The following is a 13,202-nucleotide window of genomic DNA, read 5'->3' as shown; positions in this document are numbered from 1 at the left end:
TTCATAAAAGCAGATTGAAAATAGAAATCCTCATAGTGGTGAAATCATTTCCTCACAACATTATCCTGACAATGCAATAAACACAGACTCTGAATTTAAATCAGATGACATAAGGTATTTCTGGATAAGACATCTCTTAGGCCTGAGTTTGCATCACAAATGGCACCCTATTCCATATATAGTGCACTACTTTAGACAAGGGCCCATAAGTAGCTGGTCTGAAGTAGTGTGTTATGTAGGGGGTAGGTTGCCATTTGTGAGGCACCCATTTTTAACAAATTGATGAATTGTGTTTCTTACATAACACAAGATTACATTATCTGTCTAGACCGGATTTAGTAATTTCATCAAAATCCCAGGATTAATTGTTCTAATTATATTTGTGTGTATTTCCTATCATAAGCCCCATGGGGACGGTCTGTCCAGTCCACTGGGTCCGAGGTGTTGTCCCAAATGGCACCCTATCCCCTTTTATAATAATAATAATATATGCCATTTAGCAGACGCTTTTATCCAAAGCGACTTACAGTCATGTGTGCACACATTCTACGTATGGGTGGTCCCGGGGATCGAACCCACTACCCTGGCGTTACAAGCGCCATGCTCTACCAACTGAGCTACAGAAGGACCACAGCCCTATTGTCTCTGGTTAAATGAAGGTTTCACAGTACCTTTATACAGTTACTGTTAACATGACCCCTTATTTTCTACAAAACACAATACAATGGAGAGGTACTTGTCCACATGATGACGCATGTATTTAATGTAGAAAAAAATGACATTAACTCATTTTTCGAACCCAAACGAGCAGTTACTGCCTTTTTGCTTGTTAGGGCAGAATAGAATGCTGTAGTACTTACAACGGGTCGGTTGTTCTGAGTGTTGAGGTTGATCATTAGTGGGTCCAGGTCGGTTGTTCTGAGTGTTGAGGTTGATCATTAGTGGGTCCGGGTCGGGTTGTTCTGAATGGTGTGTGTTGAGGTTGATCATTAGTGGGTCCAGGTCGGTTGTTCTGAGTGTTGAGGTTGATCATTAGTGGGTCCAGGTCGGTTGTTCTGAGTGTTGAGGTGATCATTAGTGGGTCCAGGTCGGTTGTTCTGTGTGTTGAGTTTGATCATTAGTGGGTCCAGGTCGGTTGTTCTGAGTGTTGAGGTTGATCATTAGTGGTCCGGGTCGGTTGTTCTGAGTGTTGAGGTTGATCATTAGTGGGTCCGGGTCGGTTGTTCTGAGTGTTGAGGTTGATCATTAGTGGGTCCAGGTCGGTTGTTCTGAATGGTGTGTGTTGAGGTTGATCATTAGTGGGTCCGGGTCGGTTGTTCTGAGTGTTGAGGTTGATCATTAGTGGGTCCAGGTCGGTTGTTCTGAATGGTGTGTGTTGAGGTTGATCATTAGTGGGTCCAGGTCGGTTGTTCTGAGTGTTGAGGTTGATCATTAGTGAGTCCAGGTCGGTTGTTCTGAATGGTGAGGTTGATCATTAGTGGGTCCAGGTCGGTTGTTCTGAGTGTTGAGGTTGATCATTAGTGAGTCCAGGTCGGTTGTTCTGAGTGTTGTAGTCTGATCATTAGTGGGTCTATTCATGTGTGACAATATTCAAGATGGTCATTATGTAAATCCACTGTGATAAAGTCATTTCTGTTTCCAGTTGGTTTGTTTGGAGAGGCTTTTGCTGGTTTGAGATCCAGGCAGTTTATTGGCAGTGGCCTCTTTTAAAGGAAAATTATTGTGTTTTTCTAAAATAACTAGTGTGTATGTAACTGCAGTGGTTCACTTGATCTTTCCTTCCTTCCATCAGCAGTATTGTCTGTCACAGTTTATTGGTCTTCTTGTGAACTTGGGTCAAATTAATCTCTGTGAAGCGCTGTTGTACTTCAGAAAGTGATCTAACAGGTCTAAGAGGTGATTTTAGAGTCCTCTTTGGGTCTTCTTGTGATCATGGGTCAGCTGAATGTCTGTGAAGAGCTGTTGTACTTCAGAAAGTGATCTAACAGGTCTAAGAGGTGATTTTAGAGTCCTCTTTGGGTCTTCTTGTGATCATGGGTCAGCTGAATGTCTGTGAAGAGCTGTTGTACTTCAGAAAGTGATCTAACAGGTCTAAGAGGTGATTTTAGAGTCCTCTTTGGGTCTTCTTGTGATCATGGGTCAGCTGAATGTCTGTGAAGAGCTGTTGTACTTCAGAAAGTGATCTAACAGGTCTAAGAGGTGATTTTAGAGTCCTCTTTGGGTCTTCTTGTGATCATGGGTCAGCTGAATGTCTGTGAAGCGCTGTTGTACTTCAGAAAGTGATCTAACAGGTCTAAGAGGTGATTTTAGAGTCCTCTTTGGGTCTTCTTGTGATCATGGGTCAGCTGAATGTCTGTGAAGAGCTGTTGTACTTCAGAAAGTGATCTAACAGGTCTAAGAGGTGATTTTAGAGTCCTCTTTGGGTCTTCTTGTGATCATGGGTCAAATTAATCTCTGTGAAGCGCTGTTGTACTTCAGAAAGCGATCTAGTGGAAGTAACAGATCTTAAGAGGTGATTTTAGAGTCCTCTTGTTAATAACCATTATCTGTGTCAAACAAGCAAAACCTCGAAGCTTTAATCAACTTGGTTTGTTCTTCACATCTGATTCTGTACCGTTTCCCTTTAATGGGACCAGAACCGGTCGAACGTTTAGAAGTGACAGTTGTAATACATTTTTGTATATTTCTGGTGTTGTCTGGGCCGTTGCATTACTCAGAACTGTTGACCCAACTCAATAGGTGGCCTGTCACCAACCCGTGTCTTATGTTCTAGTTGAGGTGTTCTCCTCATTAAACAGTAACTGGTGTATATTATGTTCTAGTTGAGGTGTTCTCCTCATTAAACAGTAACTGGTGTATATTATGTTCTAGTTGAGGTGTTCTCCTCATTAAACAGTAACTGGTGTATATTATGTTCTGGTTGAGGTGTTCTCCTCATTAAACAGTAACTGGTGTATATTATGTTCTAGTTGAGGTGTTCTCCTCATTAAACAGTAACTGGTGTATATTATGTTCTAGTTGAGGTGTTCTCCTCATTAAACAGTAACTGGTGTATATTATGTTCTGGTTGAGGTGTTCTCCTCATTAAACAGTAACTGGTGTATATTATGTTCTAGTTGAGGTGTTCTCCTCATTAAACAGTAACTGGTGTATATTATGTTCTAGTTGAGGTGTTCTCCTCATTAAACAGTAACTGGTGTATATTATGTTCTGTTGAGTGTTCTCCTCATTAAACAGTAACTGGTGTATATTATGTTCTGGTTGAGGTGTTCTCCTCATTAAACAGTAACTGGTGTATATTATGTTCTAGTTGAGGTGTTCTCCTCATTAAACAGTAACTGGTGTATATTATGTTCTGGTTGAGGTGTTCTCCTCATTAAACAGTAACTGGTGTATATTATGTTCTGGTTGAGGTGTTCTCCTCATTAAACAGTAACTGGTGTATATTATGTTCTGCTGAGGTGTTCTCCTCATTAAACAGTAACTGGTGTATATTATGTTCTAGTTGAGGTGTTCTCCTCATTAAACAGTAACTGGTGTATATTATGTTCTGTTGAGGTGTTCTCCTCATTAAACAGTAACTGGTGTATATTATGTTCTGGGTTGAGGTGTTCTCCTCATTAAACAGTAACTGGTGTATATTATGTTCTGGTTGAGGTGTTCTCCTCATTAAACAGTAACTGGTGTATATTATGTTCTGTTGAGGTGTTCTCCTCATTACTCAGAACTGGTGTATATTATGTTCTGGTTGAGGTGTTCTCCTCATTAAACAGTAACTGGTGTATATTATGTTCTAGTTGAGGTGTTCTCCTCATTAAACAGTAACTGGTGTATATTATGTTCTAGTTGAGGTGTTCTCCTCATTAAACAGTAACTGGTGTATATTATGTTCTAGTTGAGGTGTTCTCCTCATTAAACAGTAACTGGTGTATATTATGTTCTAGTTGAGGTGTTCTCCTCATTAAACAGTAACTGGTGTATATTATGTTCTAGTTGAGGTGTTCTCCTCATTAAACAGTAACTGGTGTATATTATGTTCTAGTTGAGGTGTTCTCCTCATTAAACAGTAACTGGTGTATATTATGTTCTAGTTGAGGTGTTCTCCTCATTAAACAGTAACTGGTGTATATTATGTTCTAGTTGAGGTGTTCTCCTCATTAAACAGTAACTGGTGTATATTATGTTCTAGTTGAGGTGTTCTCCTCATTAAACAGTAACTGGTGTATATTATGTTCTGGTTGAGGTGTTCTGCTCATTAAACAGTAACTGGTGTATATTATGTTCTAGTTGAGGTGTTCTCCTCATTAAACAGTAACTGGTGTATATTATGTTCTGGTTGAGGTGTTCTCCTCATTAAACAGTAACTGGTGTATATTATGTTCTAGTTGAGGTGTTCTCCTCATTAAACAGTAACTGGTGTATATTATGTTCTGGTTGAGGTGTTCTCCTCATTAAACAGTAACTGGTGTATATTATGTTCTAGTTGAGGTGTAGCTGTGTATATTATGTTCTAGTTGAGGTGTTCTCATTAAACAGTAACTGGTGTATATTATGTTCTAGTTGAGGTGTTCTCCTCATTAAACAGTAACTGGTGTATATTATGTTCTAGTTGAGGTGTTCTCCTCATTAAACAGTAACTGGTGTATATTATGTTCTGGTTGAGGTGTTCTCCTCATTAAACAGTAACTGGTGTATATTATGTTCTAGTTGAGGTGTTCTCCTCATTAAACAGTAACTGGTGTATATTATGTTCTAGTTGAGGTGTTCTCCTCATTAAACAGTAACTGGTGTATATTATGTTCTAGTTGAGGTGTTCTCCTCATTAAACAGTAACTGGTGTATATTATTATGTTCTGGTTGAGGTGTTCTCCTCATTAAACAGTAACTGGTGTATATTATGTTCTGGTTGAGTGTTCTCCTCAGGTGTTCTCCTCATTAAACAGTAACTGGTGTATATTATGTTCTGGTTGAGGTGTTCTCCTCATTAAACAGTAACTGGTGTATATTATGTTCTAGTTGAGGTGTTCTCCTCATTAAACAGTAACTGGTGTATATTATGTTCTAGTTGAGGTGTTCTCCTCATTAAACAGTAACTGGTGTATATTATGTTCTAGTTGAGGTGTTCTCCTCATTAAACAGTAACTGGTGTATATTATGTTCTGGTTGAGGTGTTCTCCTCATTAAACAGTAACTGGTGTATATTATGTTCTAGTTGAGGTGTTCTCCTCATTAAACAGTAACTGGTGTATATTATGTTCTAGTTGAGGTGTTCTCCTCATTAAACAGTAATTGGGGTAGTCTGGTAGCTGTACCATTTTAGCCCTAGTCGGCAGGTGTTACTTCAATATACTACAGTGTTGTCTGCAAAAACACTACAGTAAATACTAGTCATGTCTGCAAAAACACATGAGTTAAGACTACAGTAATGCCCACAAAAACACGACAGTGAATACTACAATATACTACAGTAATGCCCGCAAAAACACGACAGTGAATACTACCAGTATACTACAAAAAAAAACCTGCGACAGTGAATACTATAGTATACTACAGTAATGTTCGTTAAACACAACAGTGAATACTACAGTATACTACAGTAATGCCCACAAAAACACAACAGTGAATACTATAGTATACTACAGTAATGTTAAAACACTACAGTATACTACAATATACTACGAAGTTAGTTAAAACACAACAGTGAATACTATAGTATCCTATTATGTTACTACAGTGAATACTACAATATACTACAGTAATGCCCGCAAAAACACAACAGTGAATACTATAGTATACTACAGTAATGTTCGCAAAACACTACAGTGAATACTAATATACTACAGTAATGCCCTGCAAAAACACAACAGTGTTTCTAATGTTATTGTAGCCTACTGTATCCTAATGTTATTTATTGCAGCCTACTGTATCCTAATGTTATTGTAGCCTACTGTATCCTAATGTTTGCAGCCTACTGTATCAGCCTACTGTATCCTAATGTTATTGTAGTCTACTGTATCCTAATGTTATTGCAGCCTACTGTATCCTAATGTTATTGTAGCCTACTGTATCCTAATGTTATTGCAGCCTACTGTATACTAATGTTATTGTAGTCTACTGTATCCTAATGTTATTGTAGTCTACTGTATCCTACTCTTATTGTAGTCTACGGTAGCCTAATGTTATTGTAGTCTACTGTATCCTAATGTTATTGTAGTCTACTGTATCCTATCCTCTAATTGTAGTCTACTGTATCCTAATGTTATTGTAGTTATTGTAGCCTAGTCTACTGTATCCTACTCTTATTGTAGTCTACCGTATCCTAATGTTATGTAGCCTACTGTATCCTAATGTTATTGTAGTCTACTGTATCCTAATGTTATTGTAGTCCTACTGTATCCTAATGTTATTGTAGTCTACTGTATCCTAATGTTCTACTGTAGCTGTAGTCTACTGTATGTATCCTAATGTTATTGCAGCCTACTGTATCCTAATGTTATTGTAGCCTACTGTAACCTAATGTTATTGTAGCCTACTGTATCCTACTGTTATTGTAGTCTACTGTACCTAATGTTATTGTAGCCTACTGTATCCTACTGTTATTGTAGCCTACTGTAACCTAATGTTATTGTAGCCTACTGTATCCTAATGTAATTGTAGCCTGCTGTATCCTAATGTTATTGTAGTCTACTGTATCCTAATGTTATTGTAGCCTACTGTATCCTAATCTTATTGTAGTCTACTGTAGCCTACTGTATCCTAATGTTATTGTAGTCTAATGTATCCTAATGTTATTGTAGTCTACTGTATCATAATGTTATTGTAGTCTAATGTATCCTAATGTTATTGTAGTCTACTGTATCCTAATGTTATTGTAGTCTACTGTAGCCTACTGTATCCTAATGTTATTGTAGCCTAATGTTATTGTAGCCTACTGTATCCTAATGTTATTGTAGTCTACTGTAGTCTATTGTAACCTAATGTATCCTATTGTAGCCTACTGTATCTAATGTTATTGTAGCTTACTGTATCCTAATCTTATTGTAGTCTACTGTAGCCTACTGTGATAAAGCCGTGGATGGTTTTGGTTGGTTTGGTTGGTTGGAGGACTTTTCATTCACTATTACAAACATATCCTCTTATCTTCAGCAATTTGTTTGTAACTGATTGGTTCAGATCTGTCCTTGAGATTAGCAGGAATACGGTGGTTTTCAAGAAAAGCTGCACAGTAATATTTCTTTCAATAAATACGAGCTTCATGTATGGAACATATGCCTAAGGATTATTTATCTTGCGTATCTATAAGCAATATATCTTTTAAAACTGGCCTACTTTTTAAAGAAACACACAAGTCTACCCTTTATCATTTGACTGTTTTATTTCTTATGTAAGACGTGTAAAAACAGGACAACTGAGAGACCGTTTGACAGTAGAATACCACAGACCGACATTACCCATATCCGTTCATATCCTTGTGTATGTAAATTCAACCCCACGTTCAAAATAAACATATTTAAAGTACTACCTCTAGCCCTGTACCCAGTGTAAGTAGTTTAACAAGCGTATTCCAGGGACAGACAGACAGAAAACCCTTGTACAACATTTGACTGGCTATAAACACAGCCATACCAACCCTCACTTAAAACCAGAACACCAGTTTGTGTATTTATAGTGTATTATGTGTTTGAAAATAAATATAACAGTGCATTGTAGAGAGAGAGAGAGAGAGAGAGAGAGAGAGAGAGAGAGGAGAGAGAGGAATGAAGTATTCATATAAAACTAACATATTGTTTAATGTTAGATCAAGTACGTCAGAATTAAAACATTTTGGAAGATTCAAATCTAGTGAAATCCAAAATCAAGAAACGCCACCCATTTCAAACTCATGGTCGTCAGAAACATAGACTTAAAAAAAAGTAGTTTTGTTCAGATGTTTCTTTTTCACTTGGTCTTTCCCGACACCATGACTCCGAACTCCTGGATGGTGATCTCCTTGTCATGGTACTGCTGCAGCTGGCGGTTGGTGATGTTCCCAGCCCTCAGGGCGTCTTCAATGGAGAACTTCTTCCCAGACTTCCTGTCGTGGAGAACAGAGGACTCCCCCTTGGGGCCCTTGACACTGATCTCCTCCCAGTCGCACTCCTGGCTCTGGAGGTTCACAAACATCTTCCAGTCGATCAGCCCCAGTTTGTAGGCCTCCTCTGGCCTCATCTCCTTACCCGAGTCGGGGTCGATGACCACAATGGATCTCCTCAGGTGGCTCTCCCTCTGCTCCCTCTTGATCTGGATGGCCGACAGGCTCTTCTGTAGCTTCTCGATCTCCTCATCCTTCTGGCTGGTGATGGCCTTCAGTTCGGCCAGCTCCCTCTGCAGTGAGTCCAGCCTCAGCTCTAGGTTCTTCCCGCTCTCCATGGGGGCCGAGTTGGAGATGCTCCGGGTCTCTGTGGAGGTGATCTGGATCTCGGACTGCAGCCTGCGGATGTCATTCTGTAGCCTCTGGTTCTCCTGCTGGAGGCGACTGCTCTCGTCGCGGATGTAGTCCAGCTCCTTGGACGACTTGGTGTTGGTGAACTCCATGTCGGACAGGCGGGACTTGAGGCTGCCCAGCTCCTGGTCCAGCTCGAGCCTCCTCCTCTTCTCCTGTTCCAGCGTCCTCGTCATCTTCTCGATCTCCAGCTCAGCCTCCGGGTCTTTCTCTACCTGGATGGTCTCGGTGCGCACAACCTTCTCCTTCACCACCATCCTCTCCAGGGTGACCTGCTGCTCGAGCAGGACGTTCAGCTCCTTCTCCAGCAGGGTGCGCTTGTGTCTCTCCTCCTCCACCTGCAGCTTGAGGATGGAGTGCTCTTTCTCTTGCTGGGGGTCCTGCTGGAGAACCACCATCTGTTTCACTGTGACCCTCTCCCTGTTCTCCTTGTCCCTGACCTCCATCTCGTTCAACCTGACCCTCAGCCTCTGGATCTCCAGCTCTGCATCGCGCCGAGCTCGGCGTTCTCGCTCCAGCTCCTCCAGCTGTGCGTCCAGGTTGGCCTTCTGCCTCTGAAGTTGGAAGAGCTCCTCTTTCAGGGTCTCCCTCTGCCTCTGTTCATTGTTGATGTTCTGTGTGAAGGTGCTACACTCTGACCTCAGTAATGGGTCCTCCTCCATCTTAACCACCTCCTGCTGGACAACCTTCTCCCCTGACCTGGGACAGGTCGATCTTCCTTAGCCGGATCTTCTCCTCATTAGCTGATCGCTCCCTCTCCAGGTCCAGGCGTTTCTTCTGCTCGTCCGCCAGCTTCCTCTTCAGGATCTCAATCTCCTCCTTGGTCTTGGGGTTTTCTTTGTACTCCAGCACCTCGTTAACCACCTCTTTAATTTGCACCTGTGGCTTGGTGTCCTTCCACCTCTGAATCTCGTCCCTCAGCTGCCTGATCTCCATCTCTGACTTCTCCGTCTGGTACGTCTTGTCCACAATCTCATTGCGGAGTTTCTCCAGCTCCCTCTCGGTCTGCGGGTCCGTCTTGTACTTGATGACTTCCTTGATGATCTCCTTGATCTCGATCTGCGGACCTCTGTTTCTCAGCATCTTCAGCTCGTCCTGGTGGGACTTCAGCTGCTGGTCGGCGTCTCTGTACCTCCTCTGGTGTTCCACCAGTTCCATGCGTAGGTTGGCCACTTCAGCCTCAGCCTTGGGGTCAGGCCTGACGATCTCCCTCACCTTCTCCTGAACTATGACCCTTGACTTTTCTTCCTCTAGGCTGGAGATCTTCCTCTGGAGGTCGGCGCGCTCCCTTTGGGAAGACCGGTGCTTGGCCTTCTCATCCTCATGTTGCATCCTGAGATTCTCTACCTCCCTCTCAAAGGCAATATCCTTCTCCACCTTCAGCACCTCCTTGATGGAGATCTTCTCCTCGGCCATGGACTTCTCCTTCTCCAGCCTGCGGAGCTTGTCCTGGAGGAAGCGCAGCTCGTCCTCCAGTTGCTTCCTGCCCTCCTGCTCCTTCTGCTTCCTGTCCAAGAGGATGCGGTACTGGTTCTCCAGTTGCGGGTCGTTCTGCACTTTAATCACCTCCTCCTCTGTGATCACTTCCTGCTCCTTGGACTTCTGCTGTGCCAGGAGCGTCACCTGCTTGGTGATCTGGATCACCTCATTGTCCTTGATGGTCTTCCTCCTCCTCAGTTCTTCCAGCTCCTCCCTGAGCCTCCTCACCTCCTCCTCCTGGCCGCGGTCCCTCTCGATACGCAGCACTTCCTTCACGGTGTACTGCTGTGCTCCTTCTTGATCTCTGTTTCGATGCCGCGCAGCTTCAGCCTCAGCGCCTCCAGCTCGTTGTCCATGGCCCGGGTGACCCGGGTTTCGTCTGACAGTTTCTGACGGACATTGTGGACCTCGTCGACCAGAGTCGGATCCGGAACCTTCTTGATGATCTCCTTCTTGACGACGGTGTCCTCCGGCTTCTGGCCCTCCAACATGTAGATGTCCGTCTGGATTTTCTCTAGATCCTTCTCCAGCTGCTCCCTCCTCTGAATCTCGTCTTTCAGTTGACTCTCGATCCTCCAGGATTCTTCTCCCGGAGCAGCAGATCTGACTTGTTGGACATTGTTGCTGACGATCACGTCTGATTGCTGAGAGAGAGAGGGAGAGGAGGCTGGGGTTATTGTTTTTAGATGTTAATGGCAATGATGTTTATTTAGAATGATGTGACATTTAAATTCTACTTTGGATCTATATAAAGATGTGGCACATTGATTGTTGAACATTCAGGAGCATCTCACCTGACTCATAAGGCCTTGTGCAAACTGCAGATTCGCCATCCTTTGCTTGTTCACTGCATTCACTTCGGTGAATTTAGCTTCAATGGCAGATTCCTGTCAACAAGGAAATTATGAAAATGTATGAAACCAGAGGCATCATTTGCTATTGTTATTATACTGCTGCTCTTTAATTATATCTTTATTTTTTACTTCACACTTATTTTTCTTAACTGCTTGTTGGTTAAGGGCTTGTAAAGTAAACATTTCACTGTAAGGTCTACTACACCTGTTGTACTTGGCACATGTGACATAACATTTGATTAGATTTGATTTTCAGAATGTTCATTAGAAGATGTCGTACAAAAGACTTCCTGAATATGTATCAAAAGGTGTCACATTACAACGTGTAATAGGCATTGAGGTTACAGTCAAGGGCCGACTCTCACATTACACAATATTCCATATCAGTGGACTACTGCCCATGCACCCTATATAGTGCACTACTTTTGACCAGGGCCCATGTACCTATTCCCCATATATAGTGCACTACTTTTGACCAGGGCCCATGTACCCTATTCCCTACATAGTACACTACTTTTGACCAGGGCCCATGCACCCTATTCCCTACATAGTACACTACTTTTGACCAGGGCCCATGCACCTATTCCCTACATAGTACACTACTTTTGACCAGGGCCCTATGACCAGAGTCCAAAAGTAGTGCACTAAATAGGTAAATGGGTTCCATTTGGGCCACAGCTGCAGTCCTTTTTACCTCTTCCTTGACCCTGAGTGCAGGGGACTCCAGTCTGCTTCTCTTGTAGGTCTGCGGGACCAGCCCGTCTTCAAGGTCCAGAATAGACTTGAACTTCTCAGTATCATTCTCATAGTCCTGCAAAAACACAAATTAGTCAAATCAATTATTCATTGAAGAGGAAGAAAAATGAGAGAACGTGTTACATCTATATGGTCTAATGTTGTTATGGTCTAATGGTCTAATGTTGTTATGGTCTAATGTTGTTATGGTCTAATGGTCTAATGGTCTAATGTTGTTATGGTCTAACGTTGTTTTGGTCTAATGTTGTTATGGTCTAATGTTGTTATGGTCTAATGGTCTAATGTTGTTTATGGTCTAATGTTGTTATGGTCTAATGTTGTTATGGTCTAATGTTGTTATGGTCTAATGCTGTTATGGTCTAATGGTCTAATGTTGTTATGGTCCAATGGTCTAATGTTGTTATGGTCTAATGTTGTTATGGTCTAATGTTGTTATGGTCTAATGTTGTTATGGTCTAATGTTGTTATGGTCTAATGTTGTTATGGTCTAATGCTGTTATGGTCTAATGTTGTTATGGTCTAATGTTGTTATGGTCTAGGATAAAGTAATCCTTCTCCCCTTAAAAGATTTAGATGCACTATTGTAAAGTGGCCGTTCCACTGGATGTCATAAGGTGAATGCACCAATTTGTAAGTCGCTCTGGATAAGAGCGTCTGCTAAATGACTTAAATGTAAATGTTAAATGTACATCAAACCGTCTACATTTCTCCGAGCCGTAGGTAAATCAGAGTGGATGTGCCGATCGGTGTTCATTCCCCTACCTTGACGGCCTGCTGGTAAAGTTGGGCATTTTTCGATACGTTGTTCAGCTCAGACTCCTTCTTTTTAATGTCGGAGAGCAGGTTCTGTGACAACACAGCAATCAACATTTTAGACCGAGAAACATAACAGGACCATTAGAGGTAGAGGACTGACTATAGAAACATAACAGGACCATTAGAGGTAGAGGACTGACTATAGAAACATAACAGGACCATTAGAGGTAGAGGACTGACTATAGAAACATAACAGGACCATTAGAGGTAGAGGACTGACTATAACAGGACTTAGAGGTAGAGGACTGACTATAGAAACATAACAGGACTATAGAAACATAACAGGATATTAGAGGTAGAGGACTGACTATAGAAACATAACAGGACCATTAGAGGTAGAGGACTGACTATAGAAACATAACAGGACCATTAGAGGTAGAGGACTGACTATAGAAACATAACAGGACTGACTATAGAAACATAACAGGACCATTAGAGGGTAGAGGACTGACTATAGAAACATAACAGGACCATTAGAGGTAGAGGACTGACTATAGAAACATAACAGGACCATTAGAGGTAGAGGACTGACTATAGAAACATAACAGGACCATTAGAGGTAGAGGACTGACTATAGAAACATAACAGGACCATTAGAGGTAGAGGACTGACTATAGAAACATAACAGGACCATTAGAGGTAGAGGACTGACTATAGAAACATAACAGGACCATTAGAGGTAGAGGACTGGAAACTTAGACTATATAGAAACATAACAGGACCATTAGAGGTAGAGGACTGACTATAGAAACATAACAGGACCATTAGACGTAGAGGACTGACTATAGAAACATAACAGGACCATTAGAGGTAGA

At 41.8% G+C, this 13,202-nt stretch overlaps 1 protein-coding gene and 3 long non-coding RNA genes across 57 annotated transcripts; 3 read left to right on the top strand and 1 right to left on the bottom strand.

The window, feature by feature from the left end:
• The first annotated feature begins 635 nt into the window (after positions 1–635).
• LOC127918397 (uncharacterized) lies at positions 636–1,541 on the top strand. Of its 4 annotated transcripts, XR_008099866.1 has the most exons (5): positions 636–930; positions 982–1,067; positions 1,195–1,308; positions 1,352–1,423; positions 1,467–1,513. It is a non-coding gene; the product is annotated as an uncharacterized LOC127918397 (long non-coding RNA). The 4 variants fall into 4 exon arrangements; XR_008099864.1 differs by having other exon boundaries at positions 636–1,024; positions 1,195–1,287; positions 1,331–1,423; positions 1,467–1,541; XR_008099863.1 differs by having other exon boundaries at positions 636–1,024.
• Positions 1,542–1,557: 16 nt separating this feature from the next.
• LOC127918396 (uncharacterized) lies at positions 1,558–5,495 on the top strand. Of its 50 annotated transcripts, none has more exons than XR_008099826.1 (7): positions 1,558–1,896; positions 2,200–3,170; positions 3,267–3,413; positions 3,706–4,243; positions 4,293–4,488; positions 4,566–4,810; positions 4,924–5,495. It is a non-coding gene; the product is annotated as an uncharacterized LOC127918396 (long non-coding RNA). The 50 variants fall into 50 exon arrangements; XR_008099835.1 differs by having other exon boundaries at positions 1,558–2,199; positions 2,301–3,170; XR_008099837.1 differs by having other exon boundaries at positions 1,558–2,300; positions 2,402–3,170.
• Positions 5,496–7,356: 1,861 nt separating this feature from the next.
• Positions 7,357–12,535, bottom strand: LOC127918394 (periplakin-like). The gene is given in 6 exon segments (XM_052501667.1): positions 7,357–9,174; positions 9,176–10,263; positions 10,266–10,605; positions 10,756–10,848; positions 11,510–11,626; positions 12,334–12,535. Coding segments are annotated over 6 exon segments (2,982 nt in total). The 5' UTR covers positions 12,442–12,535; the 3' UTR covers positions 7,357–7,938.
• On the top strand, positions 12,464–13,197 carry LOC127918395 (uncharacterized). Of its 2 annotated transcripts, XR_008099810.1 has the most exons (4): positions 12,464–12,594; positions 12,683–12,762; positions 12,867–13,066; positions 13,118–13,197. It is a non-coding gene; the product is annotated as an uncharacterized LOC127918395 (long non-coding RNA). The 2 variants fall into 2 exon arrangements; XR_008099811.1 differs by lacking the exon at positions 12,683–12,762.
• Positions 13,198–13,202: the final 5 nt, after the last annotated feature.

The sequence above is a fragment of the Oncorhynchus keta genome, unplaced genomic scaffold (assembly GCF_023373465.1).
Source record: "Oncorhynchus keta strain PuntledgeMale-10-30-2019 unplaced genomic scaffold, Oket_V2 Un_contig_14106_pilon_pilon, whole genome shotgun sequence".
NCBI lineage: Eukaryota > Metazoa > Chordata > Actinopteri > Salmoniformes > Salmonidae > Oncorhynchus > Oncorhynchus keta.
The sequence above is the reverse complement of the archived record's forward strand: the minus strand, read 5'-3'. Positions and strand labels throughout refer to the sequence as shown.